The sequence below is a fragment of the Acomys minous genome (assembly GCF_964271855.1).
Source record: "Acomys minous genome assembly, chromosome: 16".
Classification (NCBI taxonomy): Eukaryota; Metazoa; Chordata; class Mammalia; order Rodentia; family Muridae; genus Acomys; species Acomys minous.
Window position 1 is genome coordinate 41,578,709 of NC_140498.1, and position 23,017 is coordinate 41,601,725.

General features: G+C 51.5%; 1 protein-coding gene across 1 annotated transcript; it reads left to right on the plus strand.

Annotated features, from left to right (window-relative positions):
- Positions 1-2,497: 2,497 nt before the first annotated feature.
- On the plus strand, positions 2,498-22,468 carry FLYWCH1 (FLYWCH-type zinc finger 1). The gene is made up of 8 exons (XM_084763990.1): positions 2,498-2,716; positions 11,619-11,973; positions 12,342-12,767; positions 13,780-14,238; positions 14,384-14,647; positions 17,040-17,303; positions 18,161-18,433; positions 21,349-22,468. Exons 2-8 carry the CDS (start codon positions 11,724-11,726, stop codon positions 21,369-21,371), a joined length of 1,959 nt encoding a protein of 652 aa, XP_084620116.1. The 5' UTR covers positions 2,498-2,716; positions 11,619-11,723; the 3' UTR covers positions 21,372-22,468.
- The last annotated feature ends 549 nt before the right edge of the window (positions 22,469-23,017 follow it).

Consider the following 23,017-nt stretch of genomic DNA (forward strand, 5'->3'; position numbering starts at 1 on the left):
GAGTGCTGGGATTACAGATGTGCACTTCCGAGTATGAAAAACTATCTTTTTCAATTTAGGATGTAGAAGCCTTACGTTCCAAATACGTTTTCAAAACTGACTGCCTCTGAAACACTTCTCTCCTGCCATTTTGCTGTATTGCTTTTACAGGGCTTTTAAAAATATTTTAGCACCCGGGAGGCAGATCGCTGTAAGTTCGAGGCCAGCCTGGTCTACAAAGCGAGTCTAGGACAGCCAAGGCTACACAGAGAAACCCTGTCTAAAAACAAAATCAACCAACCAACACAATTTTATTAGTTTTGCCTGCACGTATGTCTGTGCAGTATGTGCATGCAGAGCCTTTGGAGGTGAAAAGGTGTTGTGTCCCCTGATACCACAGTCACAGACCCTTGTGAGCTGCCGTGTGGGTGCTGGGAATTGAATCTGGGTCCTCTGGAAGAGCAGTTAGTTTCTCTTTTGCTGTGTGCTTTTAGTTATCTAGTTTAGTCAGGTCATAAGAGGACCCGGACAGGGTGTGGTAATCATCCCTTTAATCCCAGCGTTTAGGAGACAGGACCTGAGTTTAGGGAGGCGGCTCAGTTGGTAAATGATGCTGTGGTGTGGCCCTATAACCCCAGGACTGGGGAGACAGGGACAGAAGGATCCCTGAAACGTGTTGGCCATCCCATCGAGCGAGTCAGCAAGCTCCAGGTTCAGTGAGAGGCCCGGCTTCAAAAGCTAAGAGGGAGCGCAATTGAGGAAGGCACACAATGTTGACTTCCGGCTCCCCCCTCCCCCATGCGCGGCGGGGGCGGGGGGAGGGCAGGAGGAGGCGGGGGGGGGGGGAGGGGCGGAGGGCTGTCTGAGAACAGAGCTGGGAAGAACAGCTAGAGGGAAGCAAGGGAGAAGAGGGGTCAGTCGGAAGGGAGCGGGGCTCCCCTAACCTTTGTGTGCAAACTTCTGTTTTCCTCCAACCTATGTATACTCACCTGGGTTGGCGTGGTCAGCTCTGTTCAGTACTCCTATTTCTCCACAGCAGAGACTCTGCCTCACGGTTGCTCCTGGAGACCAGATAGATGGGGGCAGGCACAGTCCTCGCTGCTCTGCTAACTCCAAGGTACCTGGTTTGTGAGCACCTCTGAGTGCAGTCCTGGATTACCAATCTCAGTCAGTCCTGCACTGCAGACTGCCTGAAGCAAAGGCTCCTTAAGGACCAGGCATAAAATGCTCCTTGCACTGTATGGTGTATTAGCTTTATTGCCCCCCACTTCCTGCCCCATCCCCAGACCACATAAACGAACAATACCAGGGAAGGGATCTCTGTCTACTTGGGCTCCTGAGGTTCCCAGTGTGGATACCATAAGGAGAGGAGCCTGCAGGGTCATCGGATGTACACAGCATGAGGAGAGCTGAGGGCAGAGATCTGAGACTACCAAATAGCAAAAGGCTTATAGGTCCTGCCCATGTGTGAATCACATCTGTGAATCATGTGTGTGGATCACATGTGTGGATCAGAGTAGGTCTGAGGGAGGGCGGTGCTACATGAAGCTGTGTCACACCAACTCTGAAGTGAAGGGACAGTAAGGCAAATGTGGGAGCCTGCTAGCCCTAGGCCCCTTCAGCTTGTTAAAAGCAAGAAAGATGGCCGCCTTTTATCCCAGCACTCGGAAGGCAGAGGCAGGCAGATCGCTGTGAGTTCGAGGCCAGCCTGGTCTACAAAGCGAGTCCAGGACAGCCAAGATAACACGAAAACCCTGTCTCGAAAAACCAAAGAAGAGGAGCCGGGTGTGGTGGCGCACGCCTTTAATCCCAGCACTCGGGAGGCAGAGGTAGGCGGATTGCTGTGAGTTCGAGGACAGCCTGGTCTACAAAGTGAGTCCAGGACGGCCAAGGCTACACAGAGAGACCCTGTCTCAAAAAAAAAGAAAAAGAAGAAAAACCAAAGAAGAAAAAAAGAAAGAAAGAAAGAAAGAAAGAAAAAGAAAAAAAGAAAAAAAACCCAGAAAAACCAAAAACAAAAGCAAAAAACCCAAAATATGTCAGAAGTATGTTTAAAAACCAAAACCAAAACCAAAAAACGCTTGGCGGTGGTGGAGGTAGAGGCAGGCCGATCTCTGAGTCCGAGGTCAGTGTGGTCTACAGAGAGCATTCCAGGACGGCCAGGGCTACACAGAGAATCCCTGTCTCAGGGTGGGGGTGGGTGGTAATAAACAAACAAAAGAAATTTCAGGAAGGTCACCAGCCTAAAGATACATTTAAGCCAACATTACAGCTTTCTAATAATCCAGTAGAATCCTATACAAGGTCCCGTTGTCTGAGGATGCCCCGCCTGCATCCCTGCAACAAATTCACCTGCCGCCCCGCCCTGCCCTCTGATGCAGTAGCTGGACCTCGGGCTGTCCCGCCTCCTTCGCCTTAGTAGACCCGCCCCTGTATGCTGATTGGCTAGGGTCTCGGTTGGCACTGCGCAGAGAAGACCCGGAGAATAAATACGGGAACGGCTCTGCACCTCTGCCGCGCATGCTCCCTAGTAGTTAGGCTTTCCAAGCCGGCTCCTCGCGGCGGCGCGCCCGCGGGCACGGGCTCGCTCGCCTAGGGGCAGTTGGCGGCGGGAGCCGGCGCCGGGGTCGTGGTTCCTAGAGCAGCCCCGGGTGCTAGGCCGACGCCTCCGTTGGCGGAGACCCACACGAAGGACCGCGTGGCTCGGCCGCCGCAGAGGCAGGGCCCGTTGCCGTCGGTGAGGACGGGCCCCTACGGGCGGGAGGGTCCGGCCAGCGGAGCGATGCCGGGTCCGGCTGTCCCGGGGTCCGGCCCGGTGCTGGGGAGGGGCCCCAGCCCGCCTCCTTGTCGGTCATCCGCGGTGCACCTCCTTTCTCCCAGATCTCTCCACCAACCCACCCGACCCCTCTACCGCTCTCAACACCCCTAAATCCGGCACCACACATTTGCCCATCCTTCTCGGACCGTGTCCACCCTGCCTAGTGCGTGTCCACCTGGCTCTGTCGTCCGTCGCGGCCCATCCTTGGCGGCCGCAGGTCCCAGTGACCTTGCACTTTTTGCCGGTTGCTACCCCTCCTAGTTCAGACTGTAGATTGCCCGTTATGGCTTTCAAACTTTTTGACTTCATTCTAGACTGAGAAATATGTTTTATGAGTACATTCTGTGCCAGAAGATAGATTCGTGAATCACAAGTTTAAAGGGAGCCGCTTACCCGGCTCACATGACGCAGATCTATTCGGGTTCCGTTCTGATTCATTTCGTTCCATTCCGTTCCGTTCCATTCCATTCCAAATGACTGGCTTCCTAACCCATTGATTTAAGACCTAGTTTATGTACCAGCTCACAACCTTACACAATCAGATAAGCATTCCGAAGAAAGATCTTTTTGTTGTGGTGGTGGTTTTGTTTTGTTTGTTTGTTTGTTTGAATTCTTCCCCCCTGCTTTTCAGGGTCTATACCATTGCTCGGGCTTGATATAGCTTTTGTGGTATGATTCAGGTATGCTTAACTCAATGTTCTTCCAAATGCCGCTAGTCTGACTTGTGGGGAAAAAAACAGTGTATGAAGTTGTGGCTGAGGGAGCCCCTTAAGGGAGGGCTGGTGATCTGGTGGCCTATGCAGATGGAGGTGGCTTTTGCTGGAGTGGCGGGTGGTGAGGGAACTTAATTAGAGGAAGAGTAACTTGTCAGAATGTCAGGGAGAATTGCGGTGGCCAGAGCTGAAGACAATCAGCATTCCCGGATTTTTGTTAGGCTGAAGAGGAGGCAGTGAGGAAGGAAGGCCTTGATGATGGAAAAGCAGATAGAAGATGGGTGTGATCACACACACACACACACACACACACACACACACACACACACACACAGTGAGATATGAACGTACATCAGGCTAGGTAAAGGAGTACATCACCCAAACCTATGTTTTCTGTGGATTTTCATTCTCTCTCTCTCTCTCTCTCTCTCTCTCTCTCTCTCTCTCTCTCTCTCTCTCTCGTGTGTGTGTGTGTGTGTGTGTGTGTGTGTGTGTGTGTGTAGGCATGGAGAGGCCTGTTCTATCACTCTCCTGCCTTATTCCTTTTTTTTGTTTTGTTTTGTTTTGTTTTTCTGTGTAGCCCTGACCGTCCTGGACTCCCTTTGTAGACCAGGCTGGCCTCACACTCAGAAATCTGCCTGTCTCTGCCTCCTGGGTGCTGGCATTAAAGGCGTGAGCCACCACTTCCCCGGCTTGCCTTAGTCCTTTGAGACACGGTCTCACTGGTCCTGGAAGGCACATCTCTGCCTCCTACAGCACTGGCGTTGCAGTGCTGATACAGTCAGACCTAGCATTGACCATGAATTCTGGTCTTCGTGTTTATGCAGCAAGTGCTGTGATCTGCTGAGCCAACTCCACCCCACCCCACCCCACCCCACCCCCAGCTTTTCATGTCTATGACAAAATACTTAAGTGTTGGTGTGTGCCCCTCAAGGGGGCACAGAATGAGAACACGATCATTTTGTTTGGTTTTGGAGATTCTTATCCAAGGTCAGGCAGATGCATTTCTTAGTGATGGGTGGGCTGTGTGGTGACAGCCAGGAGCATGTAATGGAGCAAGCTGTTCACCTCATAGTCAGTAGGCAAGAGTGGGAAGGTCTGGGGTTCCCATAGGTTTCTTGAGGGCATACCCCAATGACCTAAGGACCTTTGCTAAACCTTTTATTGCCTCCCAGTGGTGCTGCTGTGGGGACATTCATGATCCAAATTATAGCAAGGGCTATGGGGAGTAGGCTCCCATTGGCTGGTAGCTCTACAATGTCAATATTTAAGAAAGAAAATAAGACAGAGTCTCTCTATGTAAGCCTGGCTTTCCTAGACCTCAATATGTTGACCAGGCTGGCCTTGAACTCACAGAGCTCCTCCTGCCCCTGCCTTCTGAGTGCTGGAATTAAAGGCCTGTGCCACCACGTCCAGCTGTAGTGTCTGCATTGCTAAATTGTTTTGGAACAGTGCTCTCAGTTTCTTATCCCCTTCACCAGAAGACACCCAGCAGTATTGGTTCAACAGTAAGTTGGAAAAGGAGAGGATAGTGGCTTTTATTTAGTATGTAGAGGCTGGAGGTGCCGATAAACACCCTGCCCTGATCAGGCCTAGAATGCCACCAATGCTGGGGCTGTGAAACTCCACTTTAGAGTGATAATTTGCAGTCTTTCTGGGGATTGTTAACCATCTTCATTCTGAGTATGTGTGATGCTTGCACATCCGAGTATGTATGTAGTCCCAGGAAACTGAACAGTGCTGTGTAGTGTGTGTGTGTGTGTGTGTGTGTGTGTGTGTGTGTGTGTGAAGTCACAGGGTTATTAACCAAGTAAAGTGATCCTTTTATTCATGACTTAAAAAGAGGCTGTTAGGAGAGGAGTCATTGAAATCATGTAGAGCATTTCTTGCCTTTTAAAATTTATTATTTGTTTATTTAAATTTTGTTTTTTTGAGACAGGCTTTCTCTGTGTAGCCTTGGCTGTCCTGGACTCGCTTTGTAGACCAGGCTGGCCTTGAACTCACAGTGATCCCCCTGCCTCTGTCTCCCGAGTGCTGGGATTACAGGCGTGCACCACCATGCTCGTCTCTAAAATAATTTTTAATTAAAGCCAGGCATGGTGGTGCACACCTTTAATCCCAGTACTCGGGAGGCAGAGGCAGGTGGATCTCTGTGAGTTTGAGGCCAGCCTGGTCTACAAAGCAAGAGCAGGACAGCCAAGGCTACACAGAGAAACCCTGCCTTGAAAAACAAAAACAAAACAAAATTATTATCATTATTTTTGTTTTGTTTTGTTTTTGAGGCAAGCTCCGGGGCTCAAGTAACCTCAGACTCTGAGCAGAGGTTATAGGTGTGAACTATCATGCCTAGCTCAGGAGAATTTTGTTGTTTGAGTTGTTTGTTTGCACTCAAGGACATGTTGTTGTTGTTGTTGTTGTTGTTGTTGTTGTTGTTGGCTTGGTTGTGGCAGGGTCTCACTATGCTGTCCTGACAGGCCTGGACTCACTGCATAAACCAGGCTATCCTCTAACTAACTGAGATCCTCCTGCCTCTGCTTCCAGATTGCTGGGATGAAAGGGTTATGCTGCTATGCGGCCCCAGGACTTTGTTTTTGTTTTTGACAACACAGCCATCTCTCCTCTCTGTTCCTTTGCTGAGGGCCCTGCTGACCCTAGTAAAGAACTCCTGGTCTTGTGAAATGATTTGTGTTTATGGATGAATTTCACTTATAGTACCTCAGTGCTGCTTGGGGGGAGGGGGTCAGAGGAAGAGGCCAGGAATAGCTCTCCATCTTATTTTTTGAGACAGAATCTCACACTGAACCTGAAGCTCACAGTTTCAGTGCGGCTGGGTAGCAGCAAGTTCCTGAGCTCTGCCTGGCTCTGCACCCATCTCTGGAGCTACAGGTAGGCATGGGATTGTATTTTACACCCAGCTCTGGAGCTACGGGTAGGCATGGGATTGTATTTTACATAGGTGCTGGGGAGTTGAACTTGGTCCTCACTCTTCTGCAGCAAGTGCCCTTCCCTGCTGAGCCATCGCCCCTCACCCTCACAGTCACCAGCAGGTCAGGGTAGCCAGGAAAGAGGCAGGGTTTGGCCCAGGGCCCCACCCAGCAAGGGGCCTGGCAATATGGTTTATGTCCCACCGAGAGGTAACTGTTGGTCTGCTGTTAGCTGCCAAAATCTGGCTTTCATGATTTTAGTCAGTCCTTAGGGATTGGACCCAGTTATGTCTGAAAGGCATTGGATAATTAACACTACAGCAGGGCCGCATGTCAGAGCAAGCAAGGGGGTTGCCGTAGCCACCCGGCTCTGTGACCTCTGTAAGGGAGGAGAGGATGGAAGAGTAAACCTCAAACCTGAGCCTCTTGACTGACCTGCTCACATCTGTCTAACCTGAAAACACTGTTCTCTCCATAGGCTCGTATCGAGTGAGAAACAGATTACAAAATGAAAGCGTTAAAGCCCAGGTCAGTGGGCAAAGTAAAAAATACAAGGTGGCCATGGTGACACGCACCTGCAGTCTTAGTACTTGGAGGTAGAGAAAGGAGGATCAGGCATTCAAGACCAGCCACAGCTACACACTGAATTTGATGCCAGCCTGGGCAGGGGTAGGTTGATCTCCTTGAGTTCCAGGCCAGCCTGTTCTACATAGTGAAACCTGTTCTCAAAATAAACAAGTAGGTGCTGGAGAGATGGCTCAGAGGGTAAGAGCACCGGCTCCTCTTCCAAAGGTCCTGAGTTCAATTCCCACCAACCACATGGTGGCTCACAACCGTCTATAATGAGATCTGCTGCCCTCTTCTGGCCTGCAGGCATATATTCGGGCAGAATACTGTATACATACATCTTTAAAAAAAAAAAAAACGCAAGTAGAAAACAAATTCCTCAAACAAACAAATCCTGATGGGGCTGGATAGATGTCCTAGCAGGGACCGCCTTGCTGTCCAGCCGAGGACCTGGTTAAATAGCCAGAACCCACCTGGCTGTAGAGAACGGACTGCAGCATATCTTTGACCCATGTGCTGTGCCATCACATGTAAGCGAATGCAGGCATACATGCACATAGACAATAAATGAAATGCAATTTAGGCTTGTTTTGTTTTTTTCTTTTGATTTTTCAAGAGAAGCCTGTCCTGGACTCGCTTCATAGACCAGGCTGGCTTTGAACTTACAGAGAATCACCTGCCGCTGCCTCCCAAGTTTGTTTTGTTTTTTAAAAGCAGAAATAGAATTGGGGACAGGGCTCAGATGGTGTTCTTGTTGCAAAGCGTGAGGCCTGGGGTTTGGATCCCAGTGTCCACATAAGACCAGGTACGGTGTGGACCCAGCATCTGTGATCCCAGCACTGTCGGGAGATGAGCGGCAGGAGAAGTCCAGGACTCTCCTAAAGTAGCTAGCCTGGCATTTCCTTCACTACAGCGAGTCAGAGACCCTGCCTCAAATGAGGTGACACCAAAGGTTGTCATTTGACCTCTGCGTGCACACTATGGTGCACCTGCCCATATTTTGCTTTTTGTTTTTTTTCGAGACAGGGTGTCTCTGTGTAGCCTTGGCTGTCCTAGACTCACTTTGTAGACCAGGCTGGCCTCAAACTCACAGAGATCCGCCTGCCTCCGCCTCCTGAGTGCTGGGATTAAAGGCGTGCGCCCTTTAAACTCCCCTAATGTTTTTTTGCTTTCACATGTGTGTGATTGGCACCCCAGGGTTTTAGGATTTGCTAGGCTTGGTCACTCTGGTGTGACTCACCTCACCTGGCTGCCTGCACACCTGAATGGAGGGACTTGGGCTCCTCACACAGGCTGGTACCCCAGGTCCTGTCATGGATGAGAGTGGGCACAGTCCCTCACCTCTAGATCTAGACAGTTGCAGAGACCAGCCTTCCACGGACCTTCTATTTTAGGGGAGCTTCTGGATATCTTTTGGGGTGATTAGCCCTGGGTGCCTGATGAACTGAAGCGTTTGTTGGAAGGTTCGTCTTGCCTGCTCCCAGACTCAGGCTGCAGCCCCTGGGGAAGGCGGGGTTTTCCTGTCATGTCAGCCTTGACTAAGGAGAAGGCCACCAGTCTGGAGGAGGCCAGGGGACCCAGAGGATCTGCCTCTCAGTAAGGCATGCTGGCACAGAGTCTGAAAGGCCTCTGTGTGGGTGGAGGTTGGAGCACGGCCCTGAGTGGGTGGCCTGGCCTGAGTGTAGAGGGCAAAGACACAAGCTGAATGCAAATGAGGCTAGGATCCTCAGGCTCCAAGGTTGAAGTCAGTTCAGTCCTGGACCTGAGCACCAGGGGAACTGAAGGGTGTTGTGTCTGGTGGGCAAGACATCCACCTTTCCTGTCCTGGCGGTACCCAAGGGGGCTTTTTTTATTTTTATTTTTAAGATTGATTTATTTATTATTTATACAGTGCTCTGCCTGCATGTACACCTTCAGGCCACAAGAGAGCATCAGATCCCATTATAGATGGTGGTAAGCCATCTATAATGCTGGGAAGTGAACTCAGGACCTGTGGAGGAGCAGCCAGTGCCCTTAACCTCTGAGCCATCTGTCCAGCCGCCAAGGGGTCTTAACATTAGATCCCAGGTGTTGCTAGGTCCCCAGCAACTCACGGGAGGAGCAGGCATTGGCATCTCTGGGCCTGGACTGGGCTTTCCGCCTAGGACCTTCCCCTCCTGATGTGGCCACTGCTGCACTGGGTGTCCCCTACAGGTGACACCAGCTGGAAAAGGCTATTAACAACTCTGTGCTAGGCCACCTTGTCCTGTTGGACACCAGAGATGACCCCACCTAGGGCCCCTAGACCAGGGAGCCATGAGACAGAAATATGGGACCAGGAGGAACTGGACCCAGAGAACTGGTGTTGGGTGATAGTTCCCCAGTAAAGAGGCTAAAACTGGGTCTGGAGAGATGCTGAGTGATGAGGTGCACACGCTGCTCATGCAGAGGACCCGAGGTCTGCCAGACTCTCCTGAGCCCTGCAGGTATGGAGTACAGACACGCACAGATAGACTTAAAAACAGTAAGAGCCAGGCATGGTGGTGCACGCCTTTAATTCCAGCACTAGGGAGGCAGAGGCAGATGGATCGCTGTGAGTTCGAGGCCAGCCTGGTCTACAAAGTGAGCTCCAGAATAGTCAGAGAAGTCCTGCCAATCAATCAATAAAAGTGGCTGGAGAAGGCTCAGTGGTTAAGAATATTGTAATGCTCTTAAGAGAACAGGGGTTTGACTCCCAGCACCCATGTCAGGCGGGTCACAAGCACCTGCAGCTAGAGTTCCAGGGGATCTGATGGCACAATACACATAATTAAACCTAAATCTGCTGGCCATAGTGGCGCACCTCTTTAATCCTAACACTAGGGAGGCAGAGGCAGGTCAGTCTCTGAGTTCAAGGCCAGCCTGGTCTGCATAGTTTCATGACAGCCAGAAATACATAGTGAGAACTGTCTCAAAAACAAAACAAAACAAAACAAAAAAACCCCCACTAAATACGGGTTGGAGAGATGGCTCAGTGGCTACGAGCACTTGTTGCTGTTGCAGAGGCCTGTGTTCAGCCAGGACACGTGGTGGTTCACAGCCCTCTGTAACTCCAGGTCCAGGGGAGCCAAAGGCACCTGACAGCACTGCAGACATGTATGGAGACAAAACACACACAGTAAAATGAGCAAATCTAAGAAAATATTTTAAAAACTAAAATTTAATACATATTATTTTAATAAAATAAATATTTATTTTTAAAAAATCATGGGGGCTGGAGAGATGGCTCAGTGGTTAAGAGCACCATCTGCTTTTCCAGAGGTCCTGAGTTCAATTCCCAGCAACCACATGGTGGCTCATAACCATCTGTACCCTGTAATGCTCTCCTCTGGCATGTATACAGATACAACGCTCATATACATAATATATAAATATAATACACATTATATATATATATATATATATATATATATATATATACACATAAAAAATCTTTTTAAAAATATCACAATGTAGCCTTAATATCCTAAAACTCAGAGAGTTGCATCCCTCTGCCTCCTGAGTACTGGAATTACATTCATTCATGTACCATTAAACGTAGAAAATAACTATATATATATATTTTTTTTGGTTTGTTTGTTTGTTTGTTTGTTGTTTGTTTGTTTTTCCAGACAGGGTTTTTGTGTAGCCTTGACTGTCCTGGACTCACTTTGTAGACCAGGCTGGCCTCCAGCTCACAGCAATCCGCCTGCCTCTGCCTCATGAGTGTGGGATTGAAGGTGTGCACCACCAGCGCCCAGCTTAAAACAATTTTAAAAGAAGCTAAAAATGTCTAGAGTGCTTCAGTCTTGCTTAATGGCTCTTCCTGAGAGGTGGGAGACACTTTGCTAACTGCATATTACTCACTTTCTGACAGGATGGTCAGCCCACCCTGGGGGTGGCAGGCACCCTATATCTGACCATCTTTGTCCAGACTGGAGGCCTGGACCCCTGCTCCTGCCCCACCAAGGCAGCACCAAGAACAGTTGCAGTGTCACTGCAAAGGGCCTCAGAGGACTGGGCTTAGCTGACGCCTCCAGAGTAGGTCAGAGGATGGGCTGTGTGAGCCCAGAGTCCATTTCCCAAGCGAGGCTCCAGCTTCTACCATGCGGAGTACCAGTACTCACTGGCCTGGCTGTAGGCACCCAGCGCTGAGGTAATGTGTACAAGGCCAGAGTCAGCCCAGGTAGGCGCCCAGCATCTGAGCAGGCACAGTGGGATTTTGGCTTTTTCATTCTCAGGCATGTCAGGTTCCGGTGCCTCTGTCCTTACCTAACCTATTAGATGGTCACCATGTGACATTGGTGCTGGACACTGATGAGGCTTCTGAGGTAGAAACTCGCTAACTAGCACATTAGACACCAGCAGCCCTGGAGGCACTTACTGTGCAGCAAGTTTCCTGATGTACAGGGGAGCCTTGAGTGGGCCTGCCGAGGAAGATACTACTGGTAGTGCATCTGCCCAGGGTTCCTGCTTATATCAGGTCCCTTCTCTCTGCAGCATCTTGACCCCAGAGTACCATGGGAAGTCCCATCTTCCCCCAAGCTCCATCCCAGGTCCATTTGCTAGAGCCCCAGGCCTAAGGGCATCCTCCACTAACTGCTTTGGCTCTTCTCATAGGGCAGAGCCTCTGAGCTCCCAGGTTCTGGCCTGGGACAAAGAAGAAGAGAGGCCTCTCTGTCAGAAGGCTGAAGGTGGCCTGAGGGCCAGGCTGTGAGTCCCAGGATGCCCCTGCCTGAGCCCAGTGAGCAGGAGGGTGAGAGTGTGAAAGCTGGCCAAGAACCATCTCTTGGAGCCAGGAAGCCTCAGGAATCCTCCAATCTGGTCCCGGCCAGGGATAAAGGGAGACCCAAGCCGAAAGGCGTCATGTCCCTGGAGATGTCAGGCCCTGCCACCCTATCCAGCAACACCCAGAGCTTGCCAGCCAAGAAGCAGGGACGGATAATTCACCGGAAACGTAGTCGAGTAGATGCAGGTGAGACCCCTAGCCTGGCTGGTCCTGGCTCTGACAAGTCTGTTGTCCTGCACACTCCCATTTCCATCAGGAGGACCTTGGATACCTCATTCTTCCTTTCAGTTAAGCCTCTTAAGTCTCTAAACACCAGGCACAGGCCCTTTCCCGCAAGCTCACAGAACTGCAGCCATATACAGAATTCTCTAAACTCCTTAAATCCCTTCCCTTACCACAAAAGCATCTTGTAGAACCTGGGCTTGCCTGGCAACAGGGGGCCTGCGAAAACACCCTGCTCACAGGACCCTGCCCTAGTCCAAGCCCCACTCCCTAAGGCCCCTGACCTTGAGCCTTACCCTAGGGAAGCTAACCCAGCCTTTTCATGCCCCCAGTTGCCCCCCAGCCCCTGGAGTTCCTGAAGACGCCATTTGGGGGTCGCCTTCTGGTACACAAGTCATTCCTGTACAAGCAGGAGAAGGCTGTGGGGGACAAGGTCTACTGGAAATGCCGTCAGCACTCAGAGCTAGGCTGCCGGGGACGGGCCATCACCCGTGGCCTTCGAGTCACAGTGATGCGCGACCACTGTCACCCACCTGATGAGGAAGGCCTGGAGGTCCGGCGCCAGAAGGAGAAGCTGCCCAGCTCAGACCTGCCTGAGGGCTCTGAAGGCCAAGAAGATGGGGTAAGCCTGTGGCTGTACCCCGTGGAGCCAGAGCCCACCCCTCAGCAAACCGCTGAACCCCCAGAGGAGGAGCAGGGGTACCGATCCCTGGCACTGCAGAGCCTGCCTCCCAAGAAACGCCCCACTCCAGGAGTGGGTAAGTACACATCCTCCTTCACTTGGGCAGGAAAGAACCCTCAGATCTTTCATGCCCAAATAAAAATGGGGGGCTTGGTGTAGGTTCTCAGAATGTACTCAGAGTCAGAAGTACAAATGCATCCCAGCCATCACTGAGGCCATAGGTCACACAGCACTGGGCTCTGGGATCCCAGGGCCTGTGAAATGTTTCCAATGCAGCAGGCCTGGTCTGGGGCCCTGAAATCTGCAAACCCACGGGCAGGCTTTCCTGATTCTGGCATCGTTTGGCCAGGGTTCCCAGGAGTAAGGTTTGGCTTTGAGTCCCAGGTTCAAATTCCAGCCCCATGGATGAAGGCCTGTAGCCTCAGAAGAGTCACATGAATTCTGGGGTCTTAGGAGCTTGTGCCTGATGCAGGTTGCGGCCACTCCACTGTTGTGGAGCTTTGGGGGGGGCCATGTTCTGCATTTTTAGCTGGGTGAGAGGTGCATTCTTAGAGTCGGGAGGCGAGGCTTTGCGGGGGGCCAAATGTCTCCCAACCCACAAGACTCTGAGCATCTGAGGCTGCGTGGTGGCAGGGGACCTTCTTGTCAGTGTGGTTCTGTTAAGACTATTTGAGTATGCGCCTTTATTACCCAAAGAAGGGCTAAGAACGCTGCTCGGTGAGAGAGCAGTTGCCTCACATGTTGGAGGCTTAGGCTTAAATCTATACCTTGTAAAAACAAAAACTAGACGAGAGCTTTTAAACAAACCCTAGAAAAATACAGCCAAGGGTAGCCCAGAACATAACCCAATGAATCAGAGCCCAGCTCGGCCCCTCCTGCTGTGCCATGGACTGTGAGCTGATGGGCACTGACTTGCAGAAGGGACCCTTGTTCCTCTTGGGTGGTGCAGTGTGAAAGGACCGGGCTTCACACGTGCCCAGCTCAGGGAAGGGAGCAGGTGGACGCTGGGAGAAAGGTACATGGCGCTTCCTCCTGGGCCCCCTGGCCTCGGGCCCTTGCTGGTGACTTTTCCTGGGTTCTTGTTCCAGTACGATACCGGCCCCTTGAGTTTCTGAAGACATGTTATGGCGGCACCTTCCTGGTACACCAGTCCTTCCTCTACAAGCGGGAGAAGACTGTGGGAAGCAAGGTGTACTGGACCTGTCGGGACCACGCTGTCCATGGCTGCCGCAGCCGGGCCATCACTCAGGGCCAGCGAGTGACGGTGATGCGCAGCCACTGCCACTCCCCCGACATGGAAGGCCTGCAGGCCCGGCGACAGCAGGAGAAGACCATAAAGAAGATACAGGCACGGCGGATTGGTGCTGGGGACTTGGAGGACTGCGATGACATCGAGGACACGCTGCTCCAAGGGGTGGACAGCCTGTTCTACCGCAGGGGCCAGGGCACACTGACGCTCAGTAGGGCCAGGTCCAGAAAGCGAGCAAAGGAGCATCAAGAATCCTTGCAGGAGCCCCCCGAGGAGGAGGACCAGGATGTGGACCCCAGTGAGTCTTAATGTTTGGGGACTTCCTGGGCAGAGGTGGTGGCCTCAGTTTGGGAGGGGTGTGGCCAGCCTTCTCAACCTACCTTTGCCTTCTTACTCTACACCCTCTGCTCCCAGCCCCTAACTGCCTTTCCTGTGCCCTGCAGGAGGCCCAGAGTTCCTGAGGACCCCTCTAGGAGGAAGCTTCCTGGTGTATGAGTCCTTCCTCTATAGGAGGGAGAAAGCGGCTGGTGAGAAGGTGTACTGGACTTGCCGGGATCAGGCTCGCATGGGCTGCCGCAGCCGAGCCATCACTCAGGGCAGGCAGGTGACCGTGATGAGAGGCCACTGTCATCCACCTGACCTGTTAGGATTGGAGACTCTGAGGCAGCGGGAGAAGCGCCCCGGCCCCACCCAGTGGGATGGCCCAGGTACCTGGGGGACACCCTACCCCCTTTTCTATTGGCTATACGTGTCCTGCCTATTCTGGATGTCACAGTGTCTCTTCTTTACTCCTCCCGCCCCTTCTGCCTGGGCTCAGTCCATTTGGGCTTTGTTCTACCAGGTTCCTCCTCACCTGCCTACTTAGTCTTCAGGCCCCAAACCTGATAAACCCAATCTCCTCTCCTCTGCTATGGTAGGAGTTACCAGTAGGGGCTACAGAGCGAGTCAGGTCAGGTCCTCGTTCCTACAGTGTGGACAGAGCTGCAGGTCAGAGTCTGGGAGCTGAAAGGGCCAAACCTCTCTGCAGCTTTGTCTATTGAATACTTGCATTCTGGGTCCTGGCTCTGCTGGTTCAGCTGCCTGGCAGAGCCTGGTGTCTGCCTAAGGAAAGTGACTGCAGCCAGCCTTCTCACCAGGCCAGCGCTCAGTTCCTCAGTCCACACTTACCAGTCTCCCAGGCCGGTAGTTTTTGGAGTCCTAGTTACTTTGGTCCTGAACTTATTCCAAATATAGGAGGCGTTTTATCATCCTTATTTCCTTTTTGTTCCATTTCTCTGACATCTCTATGAACAGGGGGATGGTACCAGGACAATGTAATGCCCAGCCTTGCCTTTCCTCCTAGTCCCATGCAGCCTACTCTATGCATTTGCTTACCGGGCTCTTTTTTTCCTCCTCCTCTTCCTCCTCCTCCTCCTTTTTTTTTTTTTTGTTTGTTTGTTTGGTTGGTTGGTTGGTTGGTTTGGTTTGGTTTGGTTTTTTTGAGACACGATTTTTCTGTGTAGTAGCTTTCGATGTCCTAGACTTACTTTGTAGACCAGGCTGGCCTTGAACTCACAGTGATCCACCTGCCTCTGCCTTCAAGTGCTGGGATTAAAGGCGTGTGCCACCACACCTAGCACTGAAAATAAATTTTTTTAATGTTCAGATGTATAGCTGTTTTGCTTGCGTGCATATTTATATGCCATCTGGGTGCCTGGTGTCCACAGAGTCGGTGCCGGGTACCTGTGGAGGCCAGAAGAGGGCAGCAGACTGTCGTGAGTGTGGGTGCTGGGAATCGAACCTGGGTCCACCAGAAGAGCAGCCTTTGCTCTTAACTGCTTAACTTCCATCTCTCCAGCCCTCCTGTGGGCTGGAGGTGGCCCATTCCCCACAGCCACGAGCCTTCCTCTCCTCAGTCTGATGTCTCCTTCTCTCTCCTCCTCCCCCACCTTTCCAGGAGCTCCAGAGTCAGATGCCTTTGCCCAAAACCCTCAGCCTCTCAGGCTCCCCAGCTGCTTCTGTCATCTGACGACTCCCTAGGTGGTCGCTGTCTTCCATGGTCTACTAGTTTGGCCCATTAAGCCTTGTTTAATGCGTTCAACTGCTTTCCTAATCCAAAGCCCCGAAGTCCATGTTCTGCCAACAAGCAGCATGGCCAGGCCTGTCACAGCAGCAGCCCACTCCTGGTACCGACTTCTGTCTTAGCCAGTGTTCTGTTGCTGTGAGGAGACGCCATGACCAAGACAACCCTTACAAAAGAACACATGTAATCGGGGCTTGCTCACATTACTGTCATGGCTGGGAACAAGGGTGCGCACAGGCAGACACGGTGCTGGAGAAGAAGTTGAGAGTTCGGCATCTAGATCTGCAGGCAGCAGGGAGAGAGAGACACGCACACTGAGCCTAGCTTGGGCTTCTGGAACCTCAAAGTCCACCCCAGTGACATTCTTCCTCCAACAAGGCCACACCCACTCCAACATGTTGGTGCCTCCCAATCTTTTCGAATAGTGCTGCTCCCTGGTGATCAAGCATTCGAATCTATGAGCCTATGGGGCCATTTCTGTTCAAACCACCACAGCAGCCCTTGTGCCTGGTCAAAGTGAGGGCAAGAGAGGGGACACAAGAGGGTGCCCTGCCCTGAGCGAGGCCAAGCTGTTCTTCAGGTTCCTCCTACCTTCACCGCTCAAGCCGAAGCTCAGCCTACACTACACACACACACACACACACACACACACACACACACACACACACACACACGGCCCTGGGGCTCATGAATCAAACTCCCCTCTTTAGCTCTGAGCTGCTTTGACTCCCGCTCTGGAGGGCACCCAGAATAAAAGAGCAAACACACCCACCTCTTCCTGAAATATTGTGATGGAAGCCTGGCCTGGCCAGTGTCCCGCCGCAGCACAGGCAGACCCTGGCCCCTGGAGGCACGGGGGATTTGAAGACACAGGGCTATCTCACTGTGAGCAGGGAGAAGGCATGAAGTGGGTGCTAGGGTCTCTCCAGGGTATATGCTGACCTTGGCCATGAAAGTCGGAACGTTCCCCAATCCCTCCCAAGGCCAAGGTCAGCTTCCATACCCCTTCCCTCATTGCTTCTTTTGTCTCTTTGCAGAAGGGCCTGAGTTCCTGAAGACCCCTCTGGGGGGCAGCTTCCTGGTGTACGAGTCCTTCCTGTACAGGCGGGAGAAAGCGACCGGTGATAAGGTGTACTGGACTTGCCGGGACCAGGCGCGTATGGGCTGTCGTAGCCGTGCCATCACACAGGGTCAACGGGTGATGGTCATGCGCAGGCACTGCCACCCACCCGACATGGGTGGCCTGGAAGCCCTGCGGCAACGGGAGAACTTTCCTAACCTGACGCACTGGGAAGGCCCAGGTATGTGGAGGCAGAGGGGCCTCTCCCAGTTGCCATGTAGCTCCTCAGTCCCTTGCCAGGATCTGTGCTTCAGGTACCAATTTTAGCACCCGATTGATTACTATTGCTGAGAGCACTAGCTCTAGAACAAGGGGGTGAGGGGTGGGGTGGCATGGCTGGCAGTCACCAGAAGTGCACATACACATGACTGGGCAGTGTGCTGAGCCCTAGCGGCCCTCCTTCTCATCTGGACCGCTCATCTTTTCATCTTTTTCCTGTCTCCTCCCTGGGCCTGTTCTGCTCCAGCCTCTGTTTTAACGTGCTCTTTCTGGCCATAGCCCCAGCGTCACATGGCCTTTGACTTCAGCTTCTTTTGTTGTTGTTGTTGTTTGTTTTGTTTTTTTGTTTTTCGAGACAGGGTTTCTCTGTATAGCCCTGGCTGTCCTGGACTCGCTTTGTAGCCCAGGCTGGCCTCGAACTCACAGCGATCTGCCTGTCTCTGCCTCCCGAGTGCTGGGATTAAAGTTGTGCGCCACTACGCCCAGTGACTTCAGCTTCTTAAGTTTGAGCATGGCTTTGTGGCCAGCTGGTGGCAGGGACATGACAGGCTCCCAACACACAGACCAGATGACCCATAAGACACCCACTTGTGTCTGGTGAGACCTCCAGTCGAGCACTGGGGAAGGCTCGGGCAGCACTGGAACCCCTGCAAAGCAAAGATAATGTCAGGACCATGCCTGACCATTAGTTCCCAGAGCCCTGAGCAGGCAGCAAAGGGATAGGGACAGGGACCAAAGCGGATGCTCCTGGGACTGCAGTGGTCAGAGGGAGACCCAGGCCCCCTCTGTGGTCCCTCACAGCACGACTCTGCCTTACAGAGCCCATGCAGCCTCTGGAGTTCCTGCGGACATCTCTTGGAGGCCGGTTCCTGGTTTATGAGTCCTTCCTATACAGGAAGGAGAAGGCTGCTGGTGAGAAGGTTTACTGGATGTGTCGGGACCAGGCTCGGCTAGGCTGCCGCAGTCGGGCCATCACCCAGGGCCGGCGAGTCATGGTGATGCGGAGCCACTGCCATCCACCTGACCTGGCTGGGCTGGAGGCCCTGCGGCAGCGGGAGCGGCTCCCTGGTGCAGCCAAGAGGAAGAAGAAAGGTATACACTGAGTGCCCAGAGGCTTTGTGCCTGACTTCTGCATTTCTAGAACCTTTGCCTCTCATTGCTACTGGTCCCTTCCCGTTGCCATGAAACTATATCTGCTTCTCTCTGGAACTTGCACCAGCTCCCATCCCAAACCTACCTTCCAAGACAGCTCAGTACTTATGGGTTGTTGTCTCTTGAAAAACCTGAATGAAAAATATAGATTAGTCCAGAAGGATGTGAGTAATGTTACCCATTTGAATACCTGTACCACACACATAAGGTTTGCAGATAATTAGTTTTACTTCATTGAAAATTAGTTGACAGCTGAGTGTGGTGGTACAAGCCTTTAATCCCAGCACTTCTGGAGGCAAGCGGATCTCTGTGAGTTCGAGGCCAGCCTGGTCTACAAAGGAAGTCCAGAACAGCCAGGGCTACACAGAGAAACCCTATTGGGGGGATTAGTTCCCATCTGGAGGTGCTGGCTCTCGCCATAATATATCTTAGGATAATCTTTTTTCTTTTTTCTTTTTCTTTTTTTTATGACAGGGTTTCTTTGTGTAGTCTTGGCTTTCCTGGAACTGGCTTGGTAGACCTGTCTCCTAAGAGGTGGGATTAAAGGTGTATGTCACCACTGCCCAGATATATACACACACACACACACACACACATATATATGCATATATTTTAAAGATTGTTTTTTTCTAGACAGGGTTTCTCTGTGTCTCCTTGGCTGTCCTGGACTTACTTTGTAGACCAGGCTGGCCTCGAACTCACAGCCTGCCTCTGTCTCCCAAGTCCTGGGATTATAGGCATGTGCCACCACACCTGGCTAAAGATTTACTTTTATTCTATGAGTGTTTGCCTGCCTATATGTGTGTGTATCACATGTGTACCTGGCACCTGTGGAGCCCAGAAGAGGGAGTTGGATCCCCTGGAACAGAAGGTGGTTAGCTCCCATGTGGGTGGTGAGAACTGAACCCAGCTGTTGCTCTGGAAGAGCAGCAGGTGATCTTAACTCTCCAGTGTCCGTAGGACATACTTGATTTCTGATTCTCCTGTCTCCACAAGTGCTAGAATTATAGATGTGTGTGCTTTTACTGCTGTGGCTCGGGTTTGAGTCCCGGTCAGGAAAGCATTGGGCTGGAGAGATGGCTCAAGGGTTAAGAGCACTTGATGCTCTTGCAGAGAACCCTAATTCAGTTCCCAACACCCACATGATGGCTCACAACCATCTGCAACTCCGGCTCAGGAGCCTTGACAGCCTCTTCTGGGAAGTAAACATGTGGTAAGTAGGCAGACTACCCATACATATAAGGTAAAACAAACATTTTTTTTTAAAGATTTATTTATTATTATGCATACAGTGCTCTGCCTACATGTACATCTGCAGGCCAGAGGAGGTCACAGATCACATTAGAGATGGTTATGAGCCACCATTTGGTTGCTGGGAATTGAACTCAGGACCTCTGGAAGAGCAGTCAGTGCTCTTAACTGCTGAGCCATCTCTCCAGCCCAACAAACATTTTTTTAAAGTAAAGGAAGAGAGGGAAGAAAGAGGCTGGAGAGATGGCAAAGTAGTTAGAGTGCTTGCTGCTCTAATGGAGGACTCAGCTGTGGGTCCCAGCTCCCTTGTCAGGCCTTCACAAGAGTCTGTAACTCCCGTTGCTGACGATCCGTCACCCTCTTTAGGCCTCTGAGGGTACATGCGACATGCAGACACACACATAAATGAAAAATAAAACAGTAAGTCAGGTGTCAGGTCCCAGGGAGGGAGAGGCGGGTAGATTTCTGAGTTTGAGGCCAGCCTGGCCTACATAGAAAGACCTTGTCTCAAAAATAAATAAATAAAATGATGAATAAAATAATCATTGGCTATTACAGATAACATTTATTGGTATGCCAACAACTTTGATGGGTTATTTAATGGATTACTAAGGGGAGGAACTGGAGATAGGGCTCAGTGGTAGAACACCTGCCTGCAACATGTGAGGCCTTGCATTTAGCGCCCAGAACCACAGAAGTGCTCAGAGAGAGATAAGAGCTACAAAAAACTGATTTAAGAGGAGATTAGAGCAGGAGTCATGTGGGAGTGGCTCCTCCGGCCCTTAAGCCTTAAGATGACTGAGGTCCTCGTGACACCTTTCCTTGCCTCACGGTGAGTCAGAGTTACCCAGCCCAGGCACTCTCAGCACTTTGACCTTAAAAGCTGTTTTGGAGTGATTTGTGGCTGTACATTAGATAATTAAGACAGTTACCTCCAAGTCTGCTGGCTCTCAAGACAGCCTCCAGGCAGTGAACTTGAGGCGCTGGTTTTATCTTTGCTGAGGAAAAAGCTAGAGCATGCCTGCAGTCCCGGCACCTGGGAGGCTGAGACAGGAAGAACACCACAGTGTTCAAGGCCGGCCTGGTCTACAGGGTCAGTTCCATGCCTGCCTCAGCTATAGAGGGAGATATGTATGGTTAGCAAACTAACAAATGGTCTAGAGAGGTGGTTCAGAGGTTAACAGCACTGGCTGCTCTTCCAAAGATCCTGAGTTCAGTTCCCAGCAACCATCTATAATTAGATCTGGTGCCCTCTTATGGCGGGAAGGCATATATATATAGGCAGAACATATATATATATATATATATATATATATATATATATATATATATGTAAATCTTAAAAAACAACAAGAAACAAAACCAAAAAATAAATCAAATTCAGACCACAATTAAACCTTTAGTAGTTTGCTTGTTCTTGTTTGTTTTTGGATACAGGGTCTCTGTATAGCTCTGGCTGTCCTGGAACTCATGAGGTAGACCAGCCTGGTTATGAACTCACAGATCCTCCTGCCTCTGCCTCATAAGTGCTGGGATTAAAGGTGTACGCCACCATGCCTGGGTTAAGTAAACCTTTGTAATGATACCCATTTCTCTGTCATCAGGAACATCAAAGAGCAAAAACTGAACAGTCAGTCCTAATGAGCCGAGTCTTCTCTGAAGAACAGAGGACACCCCAAATGCTTCCTGTCCACGCAGGCATTTCCCACCCACTCAGACTCGCTTGACAACAGCTCCTTTCACTCTTCCAAAGCATCGACGACTTCACATTTCCTCAGAGGTCTCCCAGGAGGAGTGCTTGGACCTTGGGTGGTATCTTGTGTTGGAAAAAAAAAATAGTGCCAAGACCTGATGGGTGGCCTGCAGACCTGACCAATGCTGCTGTCACCTCTATGACCTTAGACGGCTGTGGAGAAGTGTGTCTGGACTGATATACCTCGATCCCGCCCTGCTGTCCAGGCCTCAGCACCATCTGCTGTGAGAGCATGCAGCCTTCCAAGGAGCTTTGCAGTGGGGAATGGCCCTTTGCGAGCTCCGAGAAGTTCAGCAAAATGAGGTGGTCCTGAGCCAGGATATGTACGGGAACCCTCTGCCACTCTCTGAAGACAGTGCACGTTACAGCAGCGGGTGGTTGGGTTATTTTGGAGGTGGGTGGAGGGGGGAGGTGCTGGGGACTTCCTGGCCTTTGGTCACTTGCTGCTTGCTAGGACACAGCCAGCCCCAACCAAGGCAGAGCAGGCCAGGCTCAGGGCTTCACTGTACCCTCTGTTGGACTTGCATCTTACATCCTTTCCCAACTTAAATTAAACCTCTGTCCACAGTTCTTGTGGCAGCTGAAGTTTCTAGAGCCAGCCCAGGTGTCAGTCGGGAGGCAGTAACACCAGGTATGTCCTGGTGGCAGCTGCATCACTGAGAATTGCCCACATGGTGTCACATGATGCACAAGTTGACTTAGCCTCAAAGCACGCCTCCCATAGAAGAGTCTAGCAGAACTAAGTGAGCCATGCTAGAAGTGGCACTGTAACATCCCCGGGAACTGCAGAGCTTCCTGTGTGCTCCACCCTGGACAGAGCCATCTCCATCCTGTCATAGAGCTGCATGCTCCTCTACCTTAGCAAGCTGTGGAGCAGCCACCCCTGTGGGATAGTGATGCCTTGGTGCCTGCCACTGGCTTCTGCTCATCTGCTTCCCTCAATAAACCCTATGTGGCCTCACGGTACAGAACTTCTGTGTGTTAATGCCCCCTTTTCAACAATAGTCTGCACTGCCACAGAGCCACACACCGTCTCTGCCAAGTGCTGGGGACATAATGGGTTTGGTTGGCAACTCCTGGGAGATGGTGTTTGCTTGGCTCAGACTAAGACTTGGAGGGACCTGCTGAGGATCTGTTCCCAGCCACAGGGGAGGCTTGAAGAGTGGGTCATGTGCTGCCCCTCAGCCCGAGTCCTTCATGAGTTCATTTGAATGAGTTGCAGTAAGCCTAAAATGGAAGTGGCACCCCATGCAAAGGCCAAGTTTGCCTCTTCAGACCCTGGATACCTCCTGGGCAGGTAACCCCTGTGCCCCCCCCCCCCTTTTCATCTTAGCTCATTACCTGGGCCTGACTGCCAGCCACCCTAGGCCTCCCCCCTGAGATTTGCCTCCAGGCAAAACCATGGTCTGAGGATGGGGGAGATGGCTCAGTCAGGGCTGGCCACATGACCATGAGAACCTCAGTCAGCTTCCCAGTGCCCTGTGAGGAGCTGGGCCTAGTGGCACACACTGTAATCTCTG

Excerpts from the sequence above, each read along its gene's own strand:
- FLYWCH1 (XM_084763990.1), top strand. The coding sequence starts at position 11,724 with ATGCCCCTGCCTGAGCCCAGTGAGCAGGAGGGTGAGAGTGTGAAAGCT. Across the intron at positions 14,239-14,383 it reads GGACCAGGATGTGGACCCCA|GAGGCCCAGAGTTCCTGAGG; the intron begins GTGAGTCTTAAT and ends TGTGCCCTGCAG. Across the intron at positions 17,304-18,160 it reads GACGCACTGGGAAGGCCCAG|AGCCCATGCAGCCTCTGGAG; the intron begins GTATGTGGAGGC and ends TCTGCCTTACAG.